General features: G+C 42.2%; 1 protein-coding gene across 1 annotated transcript in view; it reads right to left on the bottom strand.

The window, feature by feature from the left end:
* Window positions 1-25129, bottom strand: part of LOC128426477 (proteasome activator complex subunit 4B) — a 35088-nt gene extending 9959 nt beyond the window's left edge. The window contains exons 1-37 of the mRNA XM_053413363.1: window positions 24936-25129; window positions 23713-23853; window positions 20353-20469; window positions 19128-19172; window positions 18811-18960; window positions 17954-18017; window positions 17235-17309; window positions 16975-17097; window positions 16018-16110; window positions 15569-15747; window positions 14672-14758; window positions 13994-14180; window positions 13517-13606; window positions 12882-12946; window positions 12586-12736; window positions 11887-11985; window positions 11667-11736; window positions 10839-10906; window positions 10114-10317; window positions 9071-9228; window positions 8361-8456; window positions 6558-6613; window positions 6394-6450; window positions 5474-5529; window positions 5273-5371; window positions 5116-5178; window positions 4885-4980; window positions 4584-4715; window positions 3621-3830; window positions 3407-3543; window positions 3196-3249; window positions 2828-2957; window positions 1566-1647; window positions 1188-1341; window positions 689-755; window positions 467-592; window positions 42-194 (exon numbers count right to left, since the gene is read on the bottom strand). Of these exons, the coding sequence (XP_053269338.1) occupies window positions 42-194; window positions 467-592; window positions 689-755; window positions 1188-1341; window positions 1566-1647; window positions 2828-2957; window positions 3196-3249; window positions 3407-3543; window positions 3621-3830; window positions 4584-4715; window positions 4885-4980; window positions 5116-5178; window positions 5273-5371; window positions 5474-5529; window positions 6394-6450; window positions 6558-6613; window positions 8361-8456; window positions 9071-9228; window positions 10114-10317; window positions 10839-10906; window positions 11667-11736; window positions 11887-11985; window positions 12586-12736; window positions 12882-12946; window positions 13517-13606; window positions 13994-14180; window positions 14672-14758; window positions 15569-15747; window positions 16018-16110; window positions 16975-17097; window positions 17235-17309; window positions 17954-18017; window positions 18811-18960; window positions 19128-19172; window positions 20353-20469; window positions 23713-23853; window positions 24936-25129 (4128 nt within the window). The remainder of the gene's footprint in view (window positions 1-41; window positions 195-466; window positions 593-688; window positions 756-1187; window positions 1342-1565; window positions 1648-2827; window positions 2958-3195; window positions 3250-3406; window positions 3544-3620; window positions 3831-4583; window positions 4716-4884; window positions 4981-5115; window positions 5179-5272; window positions 5372-5473; window positions 5530-6393; window positions 6451-6557; window positions 6614-8360; window positions 8457-9070; window positions 9229-10113; window positions 10318-10838; window positions 10907-11666; window positions 11737-11886; window positions 11986-12585; window positions 12737-12881; window positions 12947-13516; window positions 13607-13993; window positions 14181-14671; window positions 14759-15568; window positions 15748-16017; window positions 16111-16974; window positions 17098-17234; window positions 17310-17953; window positions 18018-18810; window positions 18961-19127; window positions 19173-20352; window positions 20470-23712; window positions 23854-24935) is intronic.
* Window positions 25130-27730: the final 2601 nt, after the last annotated feature.

Here is a 27730-nt window from a genome sequence, read left to right as displayed (position 1 = left end):
GTGTGTGTGTGTGTGTGTGTGTGTGTGTGTGTCTCCAGTACCTTGCTGAAACTCCAGAGTTTGCTGCCTCTGATTAGACCTGCAGTAATCTCACACACACAGCGCTGCGAGCTCTCATGGGGGTCGCTGGCGAGCTGCTCGAGGTGAGGCCATAGTAACGGCAGGAACACGTCGCCATAGTTACGAAACAGGCCCTGTCAATCAAATGTGAGCATGAGAGTTCGCTCTGTGTGGAGAAACCAAGGCCGTTTGTTTTTCTCCTAACCAAAGAAAGATAAATTACAGCCATTTGTTTGACGCAAGAGAAGTGTCAGCTGACTGACGGAGCACGATGAATCACAGCAGCTGATGACACACATTCCAGATCTGCGGAGTTCAACTCAGCCTTGGCTGATTGCGAGTGTGCTGTGTCACTTCTCTGTAAAAGGTTTGCCGGATCGATTTAGGACGAGAACTTAAATTGCACCTTGAAGAGACAGAAGCGTCGAGGGTTGAAGCTGTCTTTTCCTTTCCGATCCTCCAGAGACAGAAACTCTATAAGCTGGTCAATAAACTCTGGGTCTGAGAAATATTCAAAGATGATCTTTTCCCCCTGAGTGACACACAAAGAGACACACAGATGTAGTAGTAGTAACACCGAGGCACCAGTGAGGGCTTTCAAGTGTGCAGCAACAGTACGAGCAGGCACCTCACTCATCTCCTCGTACGGCAGGTCATCTTTTGGCTTTTCAGAAGTTGCATAGATCATCATTTCTCTGGAAGGAGCGGGAGACAAAGAACGGGCTGCTGTGATTTATAGATAACGATGCACAGGAAAAAAATATGGATAGACACATACTGTCTTCACATAAGCAGGAAGGATAAATGAATGATTAAAAAGTCAGTTAGTCAGCAAACCATCCGCACACCAAGACAGGCAGCCAGCCCTCCACCTATACATCAATGCCTCTATCTAGGCCAGGCAGTAAGTCGTTCAGTCAACCTTATCTAGGCCAGGCCGTGACAGGAAGTCACTTCAACACCCTGCTAGTTATCCTGCCTGAAGTCCGACGTGAAGTTAGCCACAAAGATAAGCATCAAATCAAGCAGACAGTTAAGTCAATCAGCTGTTTAGTGCCATCCAACTAAGCAGTTAATCAGCCTTCCAGTTTAAATCCACCGGTTCAACCCTCAGTCATTCTCCTTACCTCGGCCATGAGTAGTATCCCAAGTGTGTTTTCTCCACATACAGCTGAGAGTCCCACTGTTCCTGACTGAGAGGTAGGTTGTTGCTATTGTACTGCAGCCAGCGATTGGCCTCGCGGTCCCCTACACACAAACCCTCTGGATCCTCTACACCACCTAGAAGCACAATACAAAGATATATTGTGTTCTTATTTCAAGTTATTCACCTTTTAATAGAAAGCAAAGATATATATACATATATTCCGGTCATACTTATAACTCAATGTTTAAATTACCAAAGAATGAGTCTGCACGTGGTATATTGCTATAACTTCCTTTGCGGAGTTAATAAACAATAACAGTTGTGAATATGACTGTTTAGGGTGTGTGCGTATACTCACTGATATCTGTCGGCTTCACTGCCTCTTTCTTTCTTGGTCGTTTCAGCTGTTTCAGGATCCCGGCCATTGCTATGATCGCCACCTGAGAGAGAAAAAACGAAAAGAAAGAGAAAGTGAACGAGAAAGAAAGGAAAGAGAGGATATACAGGAGCAAAGCAACATATTCTGAGAGAAGTTTGCCATCGTTTCTCAGAGTTGCGGCCACAAAGTGACCCTGAGCTACAATTTGATCCAGATCTACAGGTAGCTCACTTTAATTGGAGCCCCACATAAACACAGTGGCTGCTCGGAGTCCAGTCGAAAAGTGCTTCAGGCATTAAAAGTGCTGTCTGTACCTTTGTCCTAATCACGTTAGTGGGCTTGGATATGCACTGGTAGGTTTGATTCTCTGGCATTGCAGCTCCTTGTTTTTCTGCTGCGATTCCACAGCTCTTAGTTTTTTAGCTACTTCTACTTGGCTTTTACACAGGCTCCTTTGGAACAATTGTTCTAATTACTTTGTCAGTATTAGTATAGCAATGCATTTTATGTTTTTTTAAACCTTAATTTGGTCCCATAACAGTGCTACACATTGATTATATGCATGCATCACGAATGTTATTGTTATAGAAAAGATGAACCCGCCTGCACCTTAAGGACAAAATATTTCCCCTTCCTAAAACTATAATGAAATACTATATATAGTTCATTTTATTTTTTACTTTCAATTACTCAATCTTTTTTAAACAACATAACTTCTGATAAATACTGAATATAAATGTATGTTCGGTATTATAACCCATTAATGTCAGCTTTTATAAAATAATTCCACAAGTTATTATACAATAAAAACACAAACAATGATTTATTTGCTTTTTGAGGGTTAACAGAACCTTGAATATGTCACTGACTAGCTACAAAATTGACTATATTTGCATAATTTGTGGGTATTTTTGTCCCAGCGCCTTTTGGACAAAAATGTCTGCAAGTGGCGTGAAATTGAGACACACCATCTGCCTTGAAACCATGTAACTCCAGTCCAAATGATCAATTATATCTGTTGTCAAACAGAATTTAAATATTTTTGCCTTGGTAATTATCCAGCATGACATTTGTGTCTCTGAGGTTTGATATGAACTGCTTGTAGCATGCAGTGAACCAGATAAAAAGCTTTTAGTAATGCTCGTCTCTGTCCTTGCCACCCAGTGGAATATCAAATACTTAGACTGTTCACCTCTTGTTCACACAAACACAACGTCAGTTTGACACACGCAGCTGCGTACCTTGCGTATGCTGATGGAGTCATGTATGAGGCTCTGTGTGAAGAAGAGGACAGCGTCAGGGGGCAGCGGGTGATCATCTCTCAGCAGGAGAGACAGCAGGTCTGTGGCCATGTGTTCGAACTTCCAGGGCCTGAAACCACACGCACACAAGCACGTACACACACACACACTTTAGGCAACATCAGGACAATGACTGAGAAGTTGTTTCACTGTGATAAAATAACAATGCATGAATGCCACGGGAGGAGAGTAGTGCTTTTGTATCAGCTACTGGAAGTGGTTATGTTATGTCAATTAATTCCTGAAATAATAATTACAACACATTTGCATATTGTGCTAATGTCTATACAGGGGGAGAGAAAACCTACAGGTCACTGTCTTCAAGGCAATCCAAGAGCTCATTGACCAGCTTCTCGTACTTCCTATGAAAAAGAGAAAGAAAATAAAGTCAGTCAATGGTAAAAGAAATTAATAAATGCAAAGAAAGGCTTTCCAGCTCTTATACAACCTTGAGAGAAGCTTAGAGTATTGAAACTGAATGAGTAATAGCAACTACAGTGATGCAGTTAACATTCATACCTAGCAGCCACCACGTTTCTGATTCGCTGACGCTGGAGACCCTCCTTCAGCTCCTCTACAGACGGTGCCTCTAAGCAAGGCATGGGATTTTCAGACTGTGCGATTTGATTGGCTATCTCTACACATCCCTCGGATACCTAGAAGTGGACGTGGACACATTTTAAAAACAGAGAGATGAGGGTAGTGTTTTAATGCTATTGGACACGTTGCTCACTGTGAAATAAATCCCGATAGTGTCCTGCTGGCGGTTGATCCGGTCAATGATTTCATCAAGCAGTGCACCGATGGAGGACTTCTCTAGGGTCATGGAGGGCGACAGGCCACAGCGGACCAGAGCGGGCCACACCTCCCCGACACAGGACCAGTCCCTCACACTGGCCAGACACACACCACTGTGAAAGCCCAGCAGGCAGTACAGAGCACCCTGAGCAACACACACACACACACACACACAGAATGAAGACTTAATTAATATGATGGATGAAAACAGGAGTTGCATGCTGGTTTTTGAATTAAGGGCAGGATAACTCCCAGCCTGCATTTCTAGAAATTGCCGAAGGGACTGACACGTTAATGTTCGGGTGTCACCTGTAAATAGAATAATTTTAAGGCAATTTCCTAGATCAAAACTAAAAATATAGTTCATGGATTGGACCTTTTGATATATCCTCACTTTGTCTGAAACCTGTAAGACTTTGCATTAGCATTTTTTATCATCAATGTTTATAACATAAATTGTATTTTTATTGTTCAAATAGAGTTTACAATTTGCTTCACAGAACAGGTAATTGAAAGCCAAAAGGTAAAACTCTAACAACTCAAACTCTAACATCAAACTCGACAAAAGAACATTTTAAAAGACACTGGTGTTTGTTCTCTGGTTTCACCCTCTGTCTCCAGTCTAACCATAGATAAAAGTCAACAGGAAGTGGCCTGCAGCCCTCAGGCAGAAATGTAAGCAGACAAAAGGGCAGTGATGTAGGATGAAGCCAGGCCTACGTCCACCTCAAAACAAGGAGTAAAACTTTAAAATCAATACCGAGGGCCACAGGTAACCAGTGCAGCGAGGGCACACAGTTATAAGCCAACTCCAAAGTTCAGCACCACGGACAGTGACCAGCATGAACAACTCTATTTGTGTGCACGTGTGTGTGTGTTTGTGTTTGCGTGCGTGTACCGTGAACTGCTGTTGCGTGCCGGTGGTGTGTTGTGGTGAGAGCAGTCGCAGGATCCTGGGAATAAGGTCTCTGTAGGAGAAGCTATAGGTTCCCAGTGCAGCTGTCAGCACACTCTGGGCCCTGCTACGTACCTGCAAAGCCACACACAGACAGACATGCATCCCCAATTAATTTCCATAACATGTGAGATATTTACATTTATGCCACCAGGAAAATGGAAACCAGCAGATGCTCTGATTGAATTTTTCTCTCATTAAAATAAATGAACAAATTAATGAATGTGTGTTTTAGCGGTGGTACCTGACTGTAAGTGCTGGTAGAAAGCAGCAGCAGATCGCAGAGCAGATCCTGATGAACCACTTTATATTCACTGCCCTCCACCACCAGCTTCCTCATCTATTTACACAGAAACAGACATTTTTTAAATATTCCGAAAACAGCAGGCTCTGACTAAGAATGACAGAATTTACTTTATATGCATGTGATCACAGCTGCATCTGTGACCCTGCACACAGTGCGTGTGGTGTTAACCTCATGCTGGAGTAACACCCGGTCAATGAGCAGCGCTCTAATGTGTTGCTTTTTCCCAAGGAGCTGCAAAATGAAAAGGCAATACTTAAATCTCCCTCCTGAGTGATTCATTGAAACTGACAAGAAATCCGCGGCCTTGTGCACTTTTCCAGCTCACCCGGTTTTCCATGGACTTCTTGACGAGGGTGAAGCTTTTCCATCGTGAGTCAAACTCCTTCTTGTGGGTGCCTCGGTAAAACATGAGGTCATTAATGATCTGCAGTCAGAGAGAGAGAAAGGACGCTGTGAGACCTTACTTGGGCCAAACATAGGATGGAATAATACCATTTTCATAGATAAATAATAATGGAATAGACACCTTAATGATGACAAACAGGGACTTTGTGTCATCCTCCGACTGTTCCAAGATGTGATCTGGATGAGGACAAGTGGATATAGATTGTAATGAAGTTAGGTTTGGGAGCAGGGCCACACCTCAACCACACCTCTAATCACATGTCAAGCTCATATACACCAGATTAATCCATTAATATCTCTTCTCAGATTCTTCGACCCATCCTTTCTTTTGCTTGGAGAGAGAGAAAAGAAGAGTACAGGGGGAAACCCATGCCACATTCAAACCTTAACTAATCACTACCCACACCCCTTCATCTTCTTTTCCTCATTTTTACTATCATCCCTTCATCCACCATCACTGATCACGACCCACATTTCTTCATTCTCTTACCCTGATGCCAATCCTCATCCGTTCAACCCTTCATCTGCCTTCCGTCATCCCTTCATCCTTCTTCCCTCATCTCTACCTGCATATCTTCATTCTCTGTTCCCTCTCTCCATCCCTCATCCCTTAATTTGGAGAGGCGGTGGTCGAGTGGCAGAAACTTGGACTATGGGCAGAGAAGGTCTCTGGTTCGTCTCCGGTTCGACTCCACGGAGAGACAACAAAAGACGAACCTGGATTGATCTGTCCAAAAATCCAAGAGTCTCCCTACCCTCTCTAGTGCCCCTGAGCAAGGCACCTCACTCCCCCAACATCTGCTCCCCGAGCGCCGTACATGGTCGCTCACTGCTCTGTGTGTCCTGCACCAGATGGGTAAAAAGCAGAGATTCAATTTCCCTACCTGCATGAGTGTGCCTTTGCATGTCTGTGCATGTGTTTGGGACGAATAAATGGATCTTAATCTTAATGTCAATCTCCATTGAAACCTTTAAATCACACATTGTTGGGGCATGGTCCTTGCTAGTGAATGTGAATTACAATCTACAGTCTTCACTCACGTAGCAGCAGTCTCATGGTTTGATAGATGGACTCTCTGTAGTTCTCACGTGAATCGTCTAGAGAGGAGGACATGCACAGACACAGAATAGAGGAGAATCCAATATATCACGCACTAAAGCTGCTGGTTTGTGTGTTATATGTCCAATTGGTTATGTTTTCTTACTGTAGTCGACACCTATGTGCAGTTTGATCTCTCCCAGATTCACCATAGAGGGCACTCTGGTAGGAAGCAGAAATAAAGGGAGCAAAACGTGACAAGACTGCAGGAAAATGTGTTTTACAAACAGTGCCTTGCATAAGTATTCACCCCCCTTGGACTTTTTCCCATTATGTACTGTTACTAACTGGAATTCAAATAGACTTAAATAAACTTTTTCCCGTTGGATCAACAAAACATGCATAGTACTTTGGAGGTGCAAAATAAATTTTATTGTGACACAAACAATAATGAGAACAAAAAAGTTGACATCTGTTGGGTGCATAAGTATTCACCCCCTTGTGTCAATACTTGGTAGAACCCCCTTTCGCTGCAATTACAGCTGCAAGTCTTTTGGGGTATGTCTCTACCAGCTTTGCACATCTAGAGATGGAAAGGTTTGTCCATTCTTCTTGGCAAAAAAGATGAAGCTCAGTCAGATTGGATGGAGACCGTCTGTGAACCGCAATCTTCAAGTCTTGCCATAGATTCTCTATTGGATTGAGGTCTGGGCTTTGACTGGGCCATTTTAAGACATTAACATTCTTTAATCCAAACCATTCCTTTGTAGCTCTGGCTGTATGTTTAGGGTCATTGTCCTGCTGGAAGATGAACCTCCGCCCCAGTCTCAAGTCTTTTGCAGACTGCATCAGATTTTCTTCAAGGATTTCCCTGTATTTGGCTCCATCCATCTTTCCCTCTATTCTGACCAGTTTCCCTGTACCTGCTGAAGAGAAGCATCCCCACAGCATGATGCTACCACCACCATGTTTCACTGTTGGGATGGTGTGCTCAGGGTGATGGGCAGTGTTGGGTTTTCGCCACACATAGCGTTTTGCATTGAGGCCAAAAAGTTAAATTTTGGTCTCATCTGACCAGAGCACCTTCTTCCACATGTTTGCTGTGTCTCCCACATGGCTTCTGGCAAACTCCAAATGGGATTTTTTATGGATCCCTTTCAACAATGGCTTTCTTCTTGCCACTCTTCCATCAAGGCCAGATTTGTGGAGTAGACGACTAATAGTTGTCCTGTGGACAGATTCTCCCACCTCAGCTGTGGATCTCTGCAACTCCTCCAGAGTAACCATGGGCCTCCTGGTTGCTTCTCTGATTAATTTCCTCCTTGTCCGACTCTTCAGTTTGGGTGGACGGCCTCCTCTTGGTAGGTTTGCGGTTGTGCCATATTCTTTCCATTTTCTTATGATGGATTTTATGGTGCTCAGAGAGATGTTCAAAGCTCTGGATATTTTGTTATAACCTAACCCTGCTTCATATTTCTCCACAACTTTATCCCTGACCTGTTTGGTGAGCTCCTTGGTCTTCATGATGCTGTTTGTTCAGTAATGATCTCCAACAAACTCTGAGTCCGTCACAGAACAGGTGTATTTATACTGAGATTAAATTGCAGACAGGTGGACCCTATTTACTAATTATGTGACTTGCAAATGTGACTTGTGAATGCAATTGGTCGCACCAGATCTTTGTTAGGGGTTTCACAGTAAAGGGGGTGAATACATATGCACACAACACTTTTCAGATTTTTATTTGTAAATAATTGTGAAATCCATGTAATATTTCCCCCCACTTCCAAATGATGCACTATTTTGTGTTGGTCCATTACATAAACTCACGAGGAAATAAATTTTAATCTGTGGTTATACCATGACAAAATGTAGAAAAGTCCAAAGGGGGTGAATACTTATGCAAGGCACTGTATACACACACACACACACATTTTCTTTTGTATGTGTGTGTAGCTGCAGGTCTTACAGGTCAGAGACGTGTGGTCCATCCAGAGGGGGCAACATGCTTCCAGCTCCAAGAAGGCAGTGCTTCACAATAGCAAGACTCTGCAACAGCTCCTCCCTGTGAATCATGCCACACATTGCAGTGATTTTCAGAGCAGGGTGTGTGTACACGTGTGTGTGTTCTAGGTATTACTCATGTTGTGAGGCAATAACTCTTGTCTTCCTTTGAAAATGTAATTCCCATCATGTAAATCCAGACATTTTAAGGTGAAGACAAGTTTTAAGTTTAGGTTAAGGTTGAAGTTTAGGTAAGGGTAAGTTTAGATTATGTTTTAGGTTAAGGTTGGGTTAAGTTTAGGGTTAAGTCAGTAGTAACTATGGGTTAGGGTTAGATTAAGTCCCAGAGAAATCAATGTAATGTCCGCTGATGTAATGGAAAAAACGTCTGTGAGTAAGTGTGTGTGTGTGTGTCTGTGATGCATTAGTTTGAGTCTTTAGAAGTGTTTCACGAACTCCAAATTCAACTTCCCCCTGTTTGTGCTACTGATTAGACTTTGAAGCATTAGGTTTAAAAACAGATGTTAAACTTCAGGTTTCATTTTTTTGGGGATGCAGACAAATGTAATTTTTGATTAATGAAAGGCTATGGGTTGCCTTTGTTCTGTTTGTGTGTGTGCCTGATTACAACTAATAAAGAAAATGGGTGGGGGGGTGAAAGAAAATAAAGTGCACCTGCTCATTGGCTGATCTCCAGAGACGTGGCCCTTGATTCGCTCCAGCTCCGGTTGCAGGAGGCGGGACAACAGCTGGAAAACAAAGTTCTCCTCCTCTGTGCTCGGCACATGCCAACACACACCCAAGGCCGCCACATCTCCGGCTCTGCCCCAGTCCTGGAGAAGAGAGAGAGAGAGAATTTATCAGAAAGTAGAAAGAGAAAGAGAGATGCCAGTTTTTCCACTGGAAACAACTGGCACATACAATTCAGCACCATCAATCCCCCTCAAACCCACAGGCCCGTTCATCTCCTGGTGTCGGATTATTTGAAACACATGTAAACAGCAACCTAAAGTGAACCAATGAACATGTTGTGTCCCTTTTCAGTGTGGTCCATGTCCTGTCTGCTAACATGGAGGAGGCCGGTATTTATGACCTATTGCCTACTGCCACCTGCCATCAGGGGGCGATCAAGATGATCTTGCTTCAGCTGTCAGATGTCCGTCTTTATATACAATCTGTGGTTCTTTCAAACATTTAGCTCTGTGACTGTTGGCATAAAGGAAGACCAACTCTTTTCTAATTCCACGTTTAAACCTTTTACACAGAGAGACAAAGCAGAATAAAAGGTACAACATTCCCACTTTGACCAGCCTGTGTAAAAGGGGGTGGCTGTAGCTGGTGACTAGTATTAGCTCATGTGCAGTTCGGTCCAGCAGTGCAACCATTTGATCTCAGTTTGATCAACGCTTTTTAATTGTCTTCATGGAAGTTGAAATTGGAATGCAATTACCATCCGATTTAATTAAACTGCTGATGATGATTCTAATTTTACTTTTTACATTTCCTCGAAAGTGTTTCCTGTCACTGACTTAATACTGTGATAACTGTAATGATGCTCGGGGAGGTTAGAAAATAAGCAGGAGCTGAAACTGTGCAGTTAGAAACACGGAACAAGACTTAACTAAAGTTTGTGGGATAAAACAATGGTGATTGTTGTTTTGTGTCTTAAAGCAACAGCCTTTTGTGCAGTAAAGCCATTCAATGTTGTCTGTGTGTACCCGTATAGTGAGGTCAGTATCAAAGCCTCCAGAGGTGCTGCGGTACTCGGTGGGATAGATGAGGGACAGCGACCGGAGTGTGTGCTCCAGCAGACTGCAGGCGAGAGTGTAAGCCTGTTTGCAGCGCCGACGCACGCATACACCAAGGATCCGCTCCAGGTCCCCCTGGTATTTTAACAGCTGTTCACCATCCACACGGGCAACCTAAACACAACACTCACACACACACACACACACACACACGAGACACAGGCAATTCAGTGGAGAGCTGTGTCTTAAATATTGAAGTTCTCCAGTAAATCACAGCATCTGGCTCACTCCCACTCGCGTGGAGCTCCCAGGAGTAATAAAACAAAACAGAGAGGGTATCAATATGTTCTGGTTAACGACAAAGCTCTTTGATATTTACGAGCGTGCAGGGTGCACGCTGCAAAAAGTGTCTTTGAGTCATCTTTTTTTCTTCGCACACAGCATTACAATTGTAGTCTTATTCTGAAAAAACAAACAGAAGTGTCTGTGGACACCTTCAACTAATGGAAGAGGTAAATCTCTACAGTTCTAGTAAATAAATATTCTTAAAGTGAATTGATCTGTGAAGGAATCAGGTAAATATGTGGACCCCACTATTCTAGAATAAATAATATTTGAATTTAAAACCAGAGTTATTAGGAGGAATATTTCTTGGAGTGTTGAAGCTCTTGGGACGTGATAGATCCTCGTCTCACCTCAGAGAGCAACTGGAGATTCCACAACAGCTCCTTATCCAGCTCATCTTCACTCTGCAAGTCCTCATCTACACAAACACACACAGACACACAAACAAGTCCTGACTGGAACATTTCAACAAATAATGGGGGGACTACGATGAAATGTAATAACTGTGATAATAACATTTTATTTTTATAAATTTTTTTTACATGACCTAAAATCTGCAAAATTGCATTTCCATCAGCCTGAGCAGAGTTCGGTTTATTGACATGTTTGCAGTGTTCTGCAAGCATTTTAGCATGGTAACGTTAGCATTGTGCCCAAAATAGAACTGTCTACAACTACAGGATAGCCTCATTCAGTTGCTAACGTAGTTGTATTTTTTATAATATTGTTTTTTCTTTTGTTGCAATTTACACACATTGAATTGTTGGATTGATCGTTTGGTGTCCATGAATACATAAATGATATTATTAAGTGCAGTACCTCCATAATTGTGTGACACTTTTTTTCGTTCAATCTTGCCTCCCACTTCACCTGCTTAAAGCTACTTTGGCTCATTTAATCACTAGCAAATACATACGGACTAAAAAAAAATTTCAGATTTTTTGCTCCTCTCTTGACTTCACACTGCGACTAATAAGGCTCCTAATTGTTCTGAGATGGCTGTGATCTGATAATGTCTTAAAATCCCAAGAATGAAGATCTATCTTGACTTAAAAACATTTGGTTTCATTTAGCAGGGAATGAACTTTTGAATGAACTCGTTCAAAGCTCATTTAGACTTTGTGCAAACACAATGTCTATTACTACACACACACACACACACACAATGTGGTACTGACTGTCAGTAATCTGGTAAATGACTCTGCAGCATTGAGGGACGAACAGACTGAGAGACTCAGCGGGATGACACTGCAAGTACAGACATAAACCCATTATTTAGATACACAAGCAAAAACAGCTGAAAATTACATCATCAGGGACCGATTCCTCTAAAATGACTAAATTACAACTTCCTCCAACAACTGTAAATTAAAATCTCCAATGATCACACATTCATACCTTTGCTGCAGCTCGACACATGTCGGCCACCATCCTGCCGGACACGCATGTCTCGAAGATGTTGGAGGTGGCAAAATTATAAACCTTCTGCAGCGCCACCTGACAGGAGGAAAAAGATACAATCAGATGATGCATATCTAGCGGCTCATTTGTATGTATCGTACACATTTTGAGTAAGTGTGATTTTTTTATTTCTATACACTGCACATAGATGTAATAAAAAAAAAAGGGTACTATACATGAGGCTTTATATGAGGGTATTACTGCTGACGTTGGATTGACTTAATGTGAATAGTTTTGGATGAATGTAATGTAATGGTAGCTTCATAGTTGATTTGAGCTTATTTGATTATGAGGGGTTTGGCAACACCAGCCCAAACTGAGTCCTGTCTACTTCGAATCATACTCTGTATATAAAGATGAAGTCAAAACATCCTGGATAAAGGTGCCACCATCTTTTGGCTTTTGATGTCATTTGGATCCAGATTCAGTCTCAGCTATGAATCATGGTGTTTCAAGAAATCGGTTTTCAGAACCTTTAAGTTTAGTGGTCTGTTTCAGAACCAAGAAGTTCAGTTAAGGTCAGAGTACAGTGAGGGTTGAAGTTACATTTTCAGGTTATTGAATTAAGGAACTTAGGTAAAGACAGTGATGTTCCCTTTAAGGCAGAGACGTGGTAGAGAGGAGAGGGTTTCCTACCTTGTATACCTCTGTGGAGCACTGTGTTAGGACGGTGTTAACAGTGGAGGATAGGCCCAGCTCCACCAAGCTCTCCAGATGAGTCTGGGTATCCGTCTCTGTCTCATCTCTGGTCTGTTCCAGGGTACTGCTGTCTATCAGAGCGAAACACCTGCACGAGCACAGATACGCACACATACTGTACTTAAGCACAGACTTATACATCTGTCAGCAATGGAAACGTCAACAACGTTAAAGTGAGAAAAACCCGTGACTGTGTAGCTAAGTGATAGTTTGACTAGTTAATTTGTCTCTACCTGTCCAGGAACTGGAGAACGAAGTCTTCGAACTCGGCTGAAGCAAAACAAAGATCTTTCTCAATCTGAGAATGAGAAGCAGAGGTTATAAGTCAGACGTGCGTTCGTATGATACAATAATGCTTTATTTTGATGTCTTTGTATATGTGAACTGCTGTTAATTCCAAAAAGTGGAAAAAGGAGCTAAACCTAAAAGCTCAGACAGGGGCTGAAAAGACGGACTGTATCGATGGACAGTATGAAGACAGTTATTTCTGAACATTAGAGCAGGTAAAGTAATAAATAAATACAATTTATGAATATGAGCATAATATGTCTCCTTTTAATATGAAACAGGAACAAGGAGATGTAACCGTGGACAAATTTAGCACAATGACTAGAAACAGCCTTTTGTGATTTGGCAACCTCACAGCAATAACAAGACTTCAGGAAAACCCCAAACTGTGTTTTGCTTTTGTTTAGTACAAATGAAACAAACATGTTAAATAGCGAACAGGTAGACAGACATGAATGTGATGTGGTGATCAAACTCTTCCTTTAAGAAACATATTGAAATCATTAATACCAGTTGCTTTTTGCTTATTATTATATACATATACTAATCTCTTTTGTGATTAAATAGTTCATGTGTGTACCTCTGTGAGATCACTGTGTCGAGAAGGAGCGGAAGAACAATCCACTAAAGGCACCAGAGTGGTGAAGGTGGCGATGAACTGGAACGTTATCTGGACAGAGGGAAGAAGTGGGAAAAAACAGATCAATTGAAATCGTCTGACGAGAACACGGCCAAAGTTAAATAACAGGGCAGATGTCGGCCAAATAACTTTTCTGAAAAAAGTATTAATTTAGCCTGGCGTGATGGATTAATGTAGTCTGGAGACAATGAGCACACCAAAAGAGAAAACCAATCAGTTTAACAATCCAAGCAGAAACTGAAGACTGGGCCACATTAATTGTAAGTTCCTCAAACTGAGATATTCATCCCACTTTCAAAGATTATTAATAGGGTAGAGCAGAGTACGCTAGAGAGGAATTTAATCAACAGGAGCTGCATTGTCTACTCACTGTCTAACGATTCTTCTTCATTACTAATCAACACCTCCATTACTCACCATGCACTTGCTGAAGTCGTTGGGGTCCACCCCTGGCAGACAGCCCATGAGCAGTGGGAGAACGTGCGCACGGCCCTCTGGGTAATGGTTGTTGGGGGAAACCAGGCTGCGGGCCATGCCGATCATGCAGCTGAGGGTGGCGGTGAGGGTGTGCGGTTCTGTCAGGGTCTCCATCGCCGCATAGGTTCTGGTATATGCGAGACACATGGAGGTAAATGAGTAAAGATACCAAATGAGGTGAAAGATGCAGGTGTCTACTTGTCTTCTGAGATCGAGGCAAGGTAATTATGGCAATTTGTTTGGTGATTACCGACATCATCAACACTTGCAGCAGTTGTGTGACACTTTGCTCATGGAGGACACAAAGGTTGTCTACATAAAAGTGGTGGAAGAGTGTTCTTTACAAATTGGAATGATCCAGTGATACTCGTCTGTACATCCATGGAGACGCTACAAACAGGTCCTGCTAATGGCTAAATCGGCAAGCAACTATTTACTTCCTTTTAACATCCATAACAACCCTCAAAATCATATTATATATTATCAACCCCAAATCAAAGTAAGACAAAGAATAATAATCGGAAGTTGATCGATATTCATTAATCCATCTAAATATTAACATACGTTTTCTAGTGCATAAGTTCCTGATTACATCGTTCATACAAGACAAATACTTACTTCTCAAGTACGGGTGGTATGACGAGTTCTGGTGTAAGGAGAGCCAGGTTCTGCAGAGCGAAGGCTGCGTCCGTACTGCCGGTTTTACTGCACATCACCAGAGGAGGGCGCGCACACGCACACACAAACACAAACACACACACACACACAGACACACACACACACACACACACAGGGATATAATCACAGATGACCAATCTCTGTGCAGATTAGGTTTCTTGTGTGATCGCTAGTGACACACAGCAGGGTTTGAACCTCCTGGATAAAGGGGTTGGCAGCTATATTATAAACACCAGGTAAACACAGGTTTTTGATTTAGAAAATGTGTGTTTGATTTCTCCATAGGTTCACTTTTCTGCCTAATTTAACTAACTAACTGGAAGGGGCTGAGGAAAAGAACATTGGTGAACAAAACTCTGGATGAAAACTCGGACGCTTGGAGGAATTTTGTTCATTAAACGCAGATTACAGGGACAGTACTGCAGATATATCACACCTACTCCCACAGTGACACCTATGGTTTCTAATTCTGCCCGAGTAGAAACAGTATCAATCCGTCTTCCCACGTAGCAGGAGATGGTCTTGCACCGTCTTTGTTTTTAAATGTCATCTTAAAACTTATTTTTAGAGAACTGCTCTACTGAACAACCAATATTATCTTTGTTTCGTAAACTCTTGTTGAGTTTACTTTATCTCAAACAATTTATCTGTTGCTCCATTTTGGTTATGCTCCTAATTTAAGACCTTGTTTTTATGCACTGTTATTGCAGCTATTGAAATTCTCCAGATCTCTAACGTTAAAGAACACGTGTCTCAACTCTTCATGCTCACATTAAGAAGGAGAGGTTGTATTTCTGTATTGCCATTGTCACTATGGCAGTCATCAAAGTGTAGTACCTGAACATAGCCAACAGGGTGGCGCCAATGAGACTGCGGGTGAACTCCTGCAGGTCTGCATCAGTCAGCTGCTGCCTCTCCGGAACCACTGTGATCCAGTTGGGTTCAGTGTGGCGTTCCCTGTGCACACGGCGCACAACACTTGCCGGGAGCCGCTGAAGCAGCCGCATGAGTCGAGACTGCAAAAACACACACACACACACACACTCAATATTACCTTTTTGGTCTGGAGACACATTTACACCGTCAGTCGTAAAGAGATCACAGATATCATTCTTTTCTGCAGCACTTGTGCATGTCATTATTGTGATGTAAGTTTGAAAAGAGCCCGTTTGACATTAAGCAGCTGAAAACACATTTGCATCTTTCTCACAGTGGGCCAGTGTGTTTGAGAGAGAGAGAGAGAGAGAGAGAGAGAGAGAGAGAGAGAGAGAGAGAGAGAGACTTACCTGCCAGCGGCCATGATTTGAGGGATGGTAGAACGAGGCGATGCTGTTGAAGAGGCAGGTCAACTCTTTCTGTGCAGGGTTTCCTGGGCCACCCTGCAGGAATATAAAGTCGGTAGGCAACTAAGAAGCTTTTATCCAATAATGGAATTTCTTACACCTGAATGGAAAACTCAAATTATTTTCAGACTATAAAAATGTTTCTTTAAAAAAGAGAAGAGAGTAAATGTGTGTAATTAAAGAAGAAACATTAATAGGGTTCTCTCTGGAGAGGAGGGCCACAATCTGCAAAACACAGTGGAGGGAATGTTGTTGGTTCCATTCTTCATTACTTCTCAGAAGCAACAGAGCTATCGTTCAAGGCAGAGCCAGCATTGCTAATCACAATCATATATTTTGGTCTTGCCCTGTCCTCCTCGCTTACTTGAAGAATATCCATCACAGGTGTCTAAACCTCCAAGCTACGTTGACAGAGCACTAGACAGACCTACTTCATCAGATATATAGGAAGAAATTGACTTATTTCCTCAGAGTACTGGAAGATAAATTTACCAAAATATGCTTCAGGTAGATTAACTTTATCAGACTCTGAAGACGAGCCATGAAATGTGTGTATAACTTGCAGATTACCATTCCTTACAGGAGTTATCTTGCTTTACATAGTTCTGTTTTTCGCGAAACAGAAATGATACGAGCAAAATATGGGCGACGGGGAAGGAATCTAATAAATTCCCATCTGGATATTTAATATGGATGTCCCGCCCCCCACCCCCCCCTTATTGTTCATTTATAAGCACTCTTAATGGGGAATGTAATGGAAAGTGATATGAATCTGGATGTTTTTCTTTCTATTTTCTTACCCTTAAGCACTTGATGTGATATATAACAACAAAACAGTCACATATCTACTGGATATATATATCATGAATCTTCAGGAGGAAAAAGTCGGCCCTTGCGTACCAGGATTGCTGTGATCCACAACACCAAGTGTCCAATGTCGTACGAGTTGGTAAGATAACGCGGCGCCACCATCTGACTGACCCCAACTGGAAGGTTTAGACTGCGCAGGATCCTGGTGAAAATCTACACACACACAAACACACACATAGAAACACACACACAAACAACCTTATGATGGAGAGTTTCACCCAACACAGATGGCCCAGCTGTTGCCAATATATAGACTCCAATGCGTCTCAAAATATCTGTAAATCACTCACTGTGGGAATATAAGGGGTCCAGTCCACGTAGCCGATGTTATCATTGGCAAGTCGAGCAAACAGGTTCACAAGGTGCTGCAACATCAGAGAAATATTCACCGTGAACACAAAGAAAATTCCCACGAGTCAAGGCTGTCATTCCGAGAATTAAATACAGCCACTTTGAAAGAAAGAGAGCGAGACAGGCAGGGTGGGCCGCTTTGGGCCAAGAGGCTTCAGCGAAAAACAGAGCTTAGACACAAGTGGAAAATCTATTTCTGCAAGTCAAATGGAGACCAATACTCGGATACTTCAATCATCCTCATCAGGAAATGGAGAGAAGTGCAAATGAATCTTTCCATTCGGAGGAAACAGGAAAGCGACATCATGATTCATTGCTAAATAAGTGAAAAATACCTTTTTAAATCCTCCATTTGGCGTCGTAGATTTATGAGGAAATGTGAGAGGAGGACGTTTCATACATTTTTAATGCGGGACTTTCATTTTGCATAGAGAAGTTATTTTAATGCAAGTGGACAGTTTGTAAATGTAGTTGTCACGATCTAAAAAGAATGAGAAAATACCTGAAATATTATGCTTGTATGTTTGTGTCTGCGTGCGTGTGTGTCTCATTATGGAGACTTATGTGTACCTTGTAGGAGGAAAAAAGCAAGTCCACATAATGCAAATCATCAACACCATTGTGTGTGTGTGTGTGTGTGTGTGTTTGTTTGTCTCACCCCTTCCCAGCTTGGCTGATTTTGTACGGCCACCCAAAGGTTCATTAATTCATCAAACCACAACCTGAAAAAACACACAGAGAAAAAAACCTTTATATTCAAATCCGCTGACCCACAAGCACCGCCACGGACGCAAGCACAAACACACACACACACACACACACACACACACACACACACACACACACACACACACACACACACACACACACACACACACACACACACACACACACACACACACACACACACACACACACACACACACACACACGAGGCTGAATTCCCCTCATCTATCTCTAATTCCCCAAAATATGAACTCGCTCTCTCCCTCGTACATACTGGGAGAGCGAGCGCGGGAGAGAGAGAAACACTGGAAAAAAAAAAAAAAAAAAGAGTATTAAAGATGATGTATTGTGGAAACTGCAGAAACTGCTGATGAAACCAAGAGTAAATCCAGACAAATAGCTCGCGAAAGAGTGAATATAAAGAATTCACTGAACACTGTGAAGAGGCTCAGTAGCCACAACTATGAAGGGCATGCAGGTTTTCCAGGAAAGAGAAAAATATCAGCAAAACAAAGAGAGGGAAAACCCTGCTAACACAAGAAGAATGCTGTTTACCCAAGCTCCCAGGTGCAAGGGTGTAAACGCTTGCAGAGACGGCAAATGTGGTAATGGACATAAAATGTACTCTTATGTTTATGCATTTTGATGCAACCAAATCCTAAAACTCCAACACATTTGACCTAATTCTGTTGCTCTTCATGAAGCCTTTGTGTTAGCTCTGACTCTGACAAGCTGCACTTGGCGTCCAAACCTGATGCTAGGCAGATCCATTCAATCTGGCCCACTTACTGGAAGCCCTGGTCGTGTTCCTCCAGGGGCATGATGGTGGGCAAGAACAGCTCCATGTTGCTGATGGCCTTCTGCATGACCACGTCGAACACGCACAGCAGGGGGCGCCACTCATCTAGCATCTCCTTGGTGGAAGACGCGGGGAAATACCTGGGAAAGTGCACACACACAAAAACATACAGCACATCAGTGAGTACAAACAGATGCAGGCAGAGTGGAGATGCAAATACACACACTACAGCACGCAGCTCAACTGCAGATCAAAGCTGCACATTATCCGCAGCACAAATTACACGATCACAGAGAATGAGACTTACAGTCGGCAGCTTTTGATCAAAGCCTTCAGAATGTGATCCACTGAGCTGCAAACAAGAACACAGAGGAGGAGTGTGAATGTGTGTTTGTGCAGGAATTCTGCTTTTGACCGCATTTGCAAGATCCACAAGTTCTCGACGGGGATGAAGCAAAACTTCAGCATTCAGGCTGCAACCTAAAATGTTCTTCATCATCACTGAATCTGTTTTTTTTATGAAATCTCTTATTCTACAAGCTTTAGTGAATTGCAGGCTGCAGTACCATAATACGCCACTGGGGAAAGTCACCTGGCTGTTTTGATGTGTTGGCCACAGCAGTTGGGGGTTAATGGCCTAAAAGGGACTTTATTGGCATTGAATGTGAGATTTAGGGCTTTGAACAGGCAACTTATCAGTGTAAATCCCTCATTAAATCATGATAAACATCAATTTTTATTAATAAACCATTAATCAACCGACCATTTTCTGCACTATTTGACATATTTACAATCCAAATTCCTTAGGAAAAGATGATTGTGTTCAGGTCTAAGGTTAGGTATAGATTTGTAGTAGAGCTAATGCATGCATTTAGTCTCTTGGCAAAGGCTAGGTGTGAGCATACTCTTGTGTCTGTACTCAGTCAGTATTTCTAAGGCTATTTTTTGAAGTCAGTTGTTAGGCTTACATCTGTTTCTCTGTTATCCAGGAGAGGGTCCAGGAATTACGCGGTTCAGAACAGGAAAAACTGTGCAATCACGTGGTGTCGGCATAATCGGAAAAATATGTTATGTAATGGGAAAATTCCCTCGAACGCCACCTCAAGTCACAAGAAGAGCCTGTGAAAGTTTTGGTATACAAGTTCCCAAATTGCGCAAGTCATCACAAATTAACATCATTTTACAATCAGCTCTATGCAGTAGCTTTTAATGCTTGTGATAACTTCTCAAATGTTACACTTTTGTCATTTGCAAACTAAATATTCCATCTCTTACTTCTTTCCTTCCTAACAACACTTTTTAGCCAATAAAATAATCTGAATAAGTTTAAATTATTTATATTCCGGTCACACCTGACCTTTTTTCTTTTTAGCTGATGTTGGCTTGTATTTTCATATTAGGAGCATATATGAAACTTTGAAATTTTAGGAATAAAAATAAGCGTATTTGCAGATAGGATAATTATCCACATAAGCAGTAAGATCAAACAATAAAACATAGCAGCAGGTTAATGTAAAGGTAGAACTACATACTTGGGGAGCCAGATGAGTCCGAGGTGCTCCGTCTTGGAGTAGACGATACTCTCATGCAGATCATAGAGTGGTCGCCATGGCAGCTGTAGGTCATCTCTGGACAGTAGTTCCTTCTTCCTGTTTGAAAGACGCTGTCAGTCATTATCATCCGTCCAGCCAAGCTACACAGAGTTTTTGCTGAACAGTGGGCATGTTCTTTGACATTTAAAACTTCAAAGAACATTTGAAGAGAAACATGAAATCACCCTCTTGTCACAGAGCTGAAGTCAAAGTCTCGGTAATGAAGTTATATTGATGTGAGAAGCCACAGGGTGTCTGAATGAGTCGGTAATTGTGAGAAAGTGAGTCACTGCCTCACCGGCTGCGCTGAATACGACGACTGCCAACATCCAGACATGTCGGCAAACACAACACCGTGACTCTTTGTTTTCAACAAAGCGGAACTGCGCTGACAGCTGCAGACATTTGTAATTTGTAGGTGTAGACTCAGCTGGTATAAAAAATAGTCACAACACAACTGGTCACATAAGACGCTCTGTTGAGAAAAATTCAAAAAGGGCTTTTAAGATCTGAAAATAGAAGCAAATGGCTTTTTTTTGCAGGCGAACACGAAGTGAAGTAGCCTTTTCCTGGAATTCTTGATTTTTTTCAAAGAACCTTTTAAGATTTAAAATTGCTTGGTACCTGTTGTGCCCCTGAGGAAAACGTTTTAAGCCTTAAGGCTGCCTCTGGGCTTTCTTTGAATGACTCACAACTCTTATTGCAACTAACTGCACAGAAAATGTTAAGCATCCTTGCACAGAAGAATATGTGCAGTTTCCACAGCCTCAGTCTCCTTGTTGTCTCATTCGTCTCCCAGCTATGGAACAGACTCTCATTGGGTGGATTTGACAAATGAAGGGAAGATGAAGCAACGGTGAAAGAAGGGAGGAGGGATTGAAAAAAGGAAAACGCCTTTTGAGACACGATGCGTTAAGTAAAGTATCAAACTCATCTCTCAGCAGCGAGACATTTAATATACGGTTAACCCAGATCTCGCTCTTTTCGTCTGATGGAAAACACTCAGACAAATGACATCTACATCGAGATGTTGTTTCGGGATGGATGTGAGAATCGGGAAAACAACTGCAGAGGACTGGGAAGTGATGAATGTGTCTGTCTTGGATAATATCGAGCAGTCACAGGAGACGTGACAGGGATGATTTGAAAAGAAAAAAGCAGTGAGTTAAGAAATAGGCCTTCAAAGTAATAAATGTACACACAGGTGGGTTACGATACCTCAGTCTGTCGGAACAGATGTGTACAGGTGTGTACTTGTACTCTACGATGATGAGGTTATTGTATTTCACTTGAGTGTTTCGACAGTTTACTTAACGTTAAACGTTTACTCCAGCAGGTTTCTGAGACCAAAGCATTCACTGAGAGCACTTTTTATTCCTTAACAAATATTTGACAGATATAAATACTAGTTTAATTCAGTTTTATGTAGCAAAAACATTTCAAGCTGACAAAAACATTGGTTCCTTAACCAGCTCTAACGCAAATCTGCTTATACACTAATGAAAATCTAGTAACCCATCAACCAAAATGGCCATAATCTATGTATATAAGAGTTATTTTACTTTTGACTTTGAATATGGCGTATTCTTCATAACCACTATATGTAAGCTATGGGCAGCTGTTCAGGGCTAGGGTTAAACTCATCTAAAAATATTGGGTAATTGTACGGCCGCTTTAAAAAGAGAAGTTTTGCTAGAAGGTAAAACTGCATTTTGACAACCCAGTACGTTTTCTGATGAGACTGGGTTGCATGTTGATGTCCACATGACAATTATGGGGAAATGGTACATGCTACAATATGCTGTAGTCAAACAATAAAGCATAAAAGTAATTTTGATGTTGAACTTAATAGCTATACAGTTATCGTATCTATTTCAGATGAATTTATATATTAGCCACCATCTCTATCACTGCTAATGGTCAGGCCAGAGTAAGGTGATGCTGTATCAACAAAAAACCCTGAGTGCATTGAATTGGGTTATGGTGCATTTTACTGCTAATGAGTATATATATGTAAAAGGCAGATTGTGTAATGTTCTCTTTTTGTTGGTTGGTGAGTTTGTCAGTGTGATGGCCGTATTATATGGATTCAATTTCAGGTTTTATGGTTTCGCTCATGATCAGTATCATGGGTGTTGTTATTTTCTTTGCACTCACATTAGTGATCAAACACAACCAGTCACTTTTGGTTAGATTCTTGTAAGGTGCTATATTTTTGACAATGCATTGTATTCTGAATGAGGCGTGCACATTGGACAAGACTAAGTGAATCAGCATGGGGGGAGGATATCAAGTTTGATTTGTTTTCTATTTTGTTCCCCCCCTATCATTTGTAAATGCTCTGATCAGCCGCCTTTATGTCCCCCCTTTATCTCATTTGTGGGGTCATTAGTTAATGTCCCGTTTTGTGAGCAGTATTTTTGAGCAGAGTTGTCCATTCCTTTGTATTTTCATATTTTTGGGTGTGATAAATCCCATCTTTTAAGAAGTAACCCTGTGCTTGTTTCGCATTTGAATTTGTGAGTAGAACCATCCTATTACTTCTTTTTCTTTTTCTATTTTCTTATAGAAAAGTTTAATGTTTAATTTAAAATTTAAGATTTAGCTGATTGCATTGACTTGATTGAGATCACTCTCTGGACACTGCAGATCGTTTTTGTGTTCCAAACGGTGGTAAGGGAGATGCAAGTGAGGAATCCACTTTAACGCACCATGTTACTGCACATCAGCATACTGCTTGTATAGCACAGTGATGTTTACCACCATGCTGCTCTGTGATCTCATAATACTGAAGGATAACAAAGGGCAAGAGAGGCTGATGCTGGGATATTCAGTTTTCTCAAGTCATAAGCTCCCTTGGCTATAAACATGTCTGTGTGTCAATGCATGTTGTACTGAATATTAGCTTTACTGTCATGTTTTATTAGTTGTGTGGTTATTCACTGTGCTGTGTATTCCATCCAGCAGCAGGCTGCCCAGACATCTTCCTCCCCTGCCTCATCCTCCAGCTACTCCTGGGGGATCCAGAGGCATACCCAGTCCTGATGGGATATATAATCCCTCCAGCATGATCTGGGCCTGCCCTGAGGTCCACTGGGAGGCACATGGGCTGCATCCAGATCAGAAGCCTGAACCACCTCAACTGGCTTCTTTTTTATTGCTTATAGATGCTGCGCTTCTAACCCAGATCCATCCAGCTGTCTGTGCTCCGTTTACCCTGTCCCCGAGGGCGAGGAGCTCCGATATCACTTATGATGTGTGGGTGTGTGTGGGTGTATGGGGGTTATTGTCAAAACCCACTTGAGTAGGTGGATGAGCAGCCGGGCGTAGCTCTGCATCATGTGGGGCTCCAGGTTGGGCAGCGTTACCAACTCGTAGAGTAGCTTGATGAAGAGGATGTGGTCCTCTTTGCTGAACCTGCAGCCATACAGCTTCAGAAACCTGGAGGAGAGAGGTGACCGGCAGTAAACAGACAGCGTCAGTGGCCCAAGGCCTCAACCTGAAGACTTGAATTAACTCACTGAATCTGAGCAGGTGCCAAGTGGACAAAGTGAATTAAAAGTTTAGACTTTATTTAAAGGACATGATAAACCAACGTAATAGCCTGATGCCCTTATAGACTTTTAAGGCAAACACAAAGCTCTGGTAAACATCCCGTCTTCTCTTTAACACGAAGTGAAAGCCAAACTGTTTGATGAGATATGGATGAGGATATAGAAAATAAGATATTGTAGAGATAAAAAGCGAAATATAATAGCATACTCTTTACTTTAGGATACACTCCAAGCCAAATATAATACACTTAAATATTCATCCCCTATTTTCCCTTTATTATATCCCTCTTTTTTCTTTTCTTTTTGTCTTCTTTCATTTGGTTAATTACTAAAATTAGCATTATTATTTAAAGGCTTTTTCATGTAACCTCTATGTCTTCCATCAAATGGATGATTTCTTATATATTATAGTTATCGTTTATTATCAATCAGTGGTGTTGAAACTGTGTGTGGAGTGGAATGAGAGGGGGTGTGGGAATATGTAGTGGTTATTATAAAGCTGAGTAATACCTTCTCTTTCTCTCTTTTGGAGAGGTAACTACTGTCAGGTATCAGACTCATAGACATAAAGTGAGCTCTAAGTGAAACTGATATTATCTGCTTTTCTTCCCCATTTGCTTCAGTGCGACAGACCTAAAGATCTAGTACTGAGTATTACTTAATATTTATCATAGCTGTTGCCACCTGTAAGGAATACTAGACACGCAGTATAACAATATGATTTCCCTGCAACATATATTACAGCCTTTTTGCGAAGCTCTTTAATGTTGTTTTAGATTATACTGCAGCACATAGATATTGATCTAAATACTATGTTTTATATTACAGTCAATCAAAAACACTCTCCAAAGAAGATCATGGAGTAACACAACCTAGATTAACCGCTCTGCAAACTACTATTGTCTAATTGTGCAGTTTGATTTGTCATTACACACTTTTATCCAAACACAATCCTTCTTCAGCACTTACGAGAAGAGTTTCCTGCACCAGAAGGCGACCCCGGGCCACAGCTCTCTGAGGAGGACAGCCCGGGACAGGTTGGCTTTAATATCTGCCAAAAGCTCCGTGGCCTCCCGGTCCAAGCGGCCAGAGTAAGGCAGCAGGCGATTGTACACAATCTCCTTCTGGGGGATGAACCCAGCCATATCCCCATCCTCGGTCATATCCCAGTCAGGCAGGTCGCTCTTCTGCAGCTGTTGCAATGATAATAATTATTTGAAACCAAAGTAAAAATAAGAGGGTTCTGGCCCTTCAGGCTCGAACCCTGACGAGTGCTTTCCTCTTGATTTAATGGATGTTGTGTCTTCTGGGAAGTGCGCCGCTGAACTTAGTGGCCATAATCCGCTGTGTGCAAGCGGAAGGAGGGTGATCACAGGGGGAAAGTGTGTCACGCTAATTGAGCTGCAAAGCCCTGAGGGCACAGAAACAGGCCAGTTCCTCTGTGAGGGTGCTGCGTCACCTCCTCACTCAACACCTCAGTCATACACACCTGAACCGAGCCATTTAGTGTAATAAGTGAAGGCTTTGATATATGAAGGCTTTCGTTTGTTGTGGTAACCTGGAAGGCATCGATCATGGACTACAAATCCCAGAGGCGCTGTAAGAGTGCGTGCTGCGAGCTAATCTGCAGAATATTAGAATGATCTGATAACTGGATTAATGCTTCTCTCCTGTTCTACTGACTCACAGTGGCTGTAAATGGAATAAATAAATAGGTCTGTCTATCTATTTATCTATCCATCGACCGACCTACCTACCTACCTATCTATTTCCCGACTTACCAATCTAACTACCTATTTCCCTACCTAACTACCTACCTACCCACCTGCTAACCAAAATGTACCAGTAAATTGTCTAATCAAATTAGAGTCCCAAATAAAAACTCCTGGTCACACTGTCTTGACGCCTTTGTCCTCTAAGTCCAGCTCTCTTGCGTTACTGTGCACCCTTCCATGTAAATCCTTTTACTTTAAGCCCATGTAAATCTCTGACCACTACATACTTAGAGCGGTGCAGGATAACGTCAGGCCTGCCTATAGCAGCACTGACGCTTCTGCTCACACAGTGAGGGCTTAGACAGCATAAAGCCATTTGACTCTGTTGCTCTGGTTGCCTGAGGAGAAATGGGGGCAATTGTGACTGCGACTCTACCTCAGCCTGTTTCATTAAGTGCCTTCACGGTTGCTCTGGCAGGTTAGACTATACAGCCCATGATGGTACCCTGCACCCTTTAGTCAGTCAGTTTCACGTTTCTGAGCAGAGTGCCCTCCATAAAATGATTTCCTTTCTATTAACACAGGGAAGAACCAAATGTGCCTTCCATAAGACAGATCAGTCCAAAGTGTCACGTTGGACTTTACCGAGCAATCTCGCCCGACTCTTAACGTGTTATATCCCCTAAGGACTTATTACTTTTGCACCTTTTCTGAATCTCAAATCAAAAACTGCACCTGCTGCCACTGTCTTCAATGGTAAACCACGTACATGGTGTTGTAGGTTCCTGTTTGTTCTTCGTTGTGGTGTTTAGACAGAGAATTGGATGGAATTTGTGTGTGTGTGTGTGTGTTTGTATGTGTTCAAGCCATTGAGGGTGTTTATATGGGCACATGCGCTTGCATGTGTGTGCACGCATGTGTGCACACATCTGTAAGAATCATTATTCCACAAGTGGAGTCCACAGATGGAAAATATGATTCAAGATGATGATGCCTCTTTGACACAGCAGGGAGAAGACCAAACAGAGAGAGAGCGAGACAGAGAGAGGGAGGAAAGTGATGGAGGTATGAGAGGGGGGGGAGAGAGAGAGAGAGAGAGAGAGAGAGAGAGAGAGAGAGAGAGAGAGAGAGAGAGAGAGAGAAAGAAATGATGATCCCAATGGAAGTTGATGTTTTTGTATTCCATCAGCTTGCTCATCTTCAGCCCACAATTTTCAGAGGAAATCAACAGCGTCGGAAAAACCCACTCACAAACACACACATCAAGCCTGTCATCTCACCAGTGATTTACAACGGTGCCAGTTTTCTTTTTCCTAAAATATTGGAAAACTCCTGCCGCCAATAAGTGTGTGCCTGTGTGTGTGATTAAGTTTGGAGGGTGAAGAGTGTAAATGATTTGTCTGGGAAAGCCTGCATTGAGATGTCAGCGCGCACACACAGACACATGCATGCACACACACACGTTTCCTTCCATCCAGCTGGGTTTCTCGCTGGGAGATATGCAGTCCAGTTCCTCGCCAGACAGACGGGTAATATATGGCCCCCGCTCCTGCCTCACACAGACACACACACACTAGTATACACATGCAGACACACACTCTCAAACAAATACTTAACCACATTAGACTTTTTCTACCGAACTAACAGAGGACGGCTCTGCATGTTCTCCACTCAGATTCCTCCCTCACCAGCCTCTTCCCTGTTTCTTTTGGATGCCTCAACGACAAATTGTTGAGGAAGATGCGCTGGTGAATCTCGGTCCTGATGCCAAGGTAAGAAGGAAAGAAGGAGACAAGGGAATAAGGAAGAGGCAAAGGAGACAGAGTTTCCATCACAGCCCCTGTGGAGCTGCAGCAGGGACGAGCCGACCAGCTGTGATTTCTAGTTGTGGAGAAAGGCAGAGCTGTGAGAAGAACCCAGGTACGCAAGGTTGATTCCCTGCTTATTTTCTTTCATCTCTTTTAGTCCTGCTTGTAATGCAACTATACTATAGCAGTATGGTTGCTATAATTCATGATGACTACATATATGATTTATGTATGAACAGGA

This window comes from Pleuronectes platessa, chromosome 21 (assembly GCF_947347685.1).
Source record: "Pleuronectes platessa chromosome 21, fPlePla1.1, whole genome shotgun sequence".
NCBI lineage: Eukaryota > Metazoa > Chordata > Actinopteri > Pleuronectiformes > Pleuronectidae > Pleuronectes > Pleuronectes platessa.
Note: the sequence above shows the minus strand (reverse complement) of the source record. Positions and strands in the feature narration are given on the sequence as shown.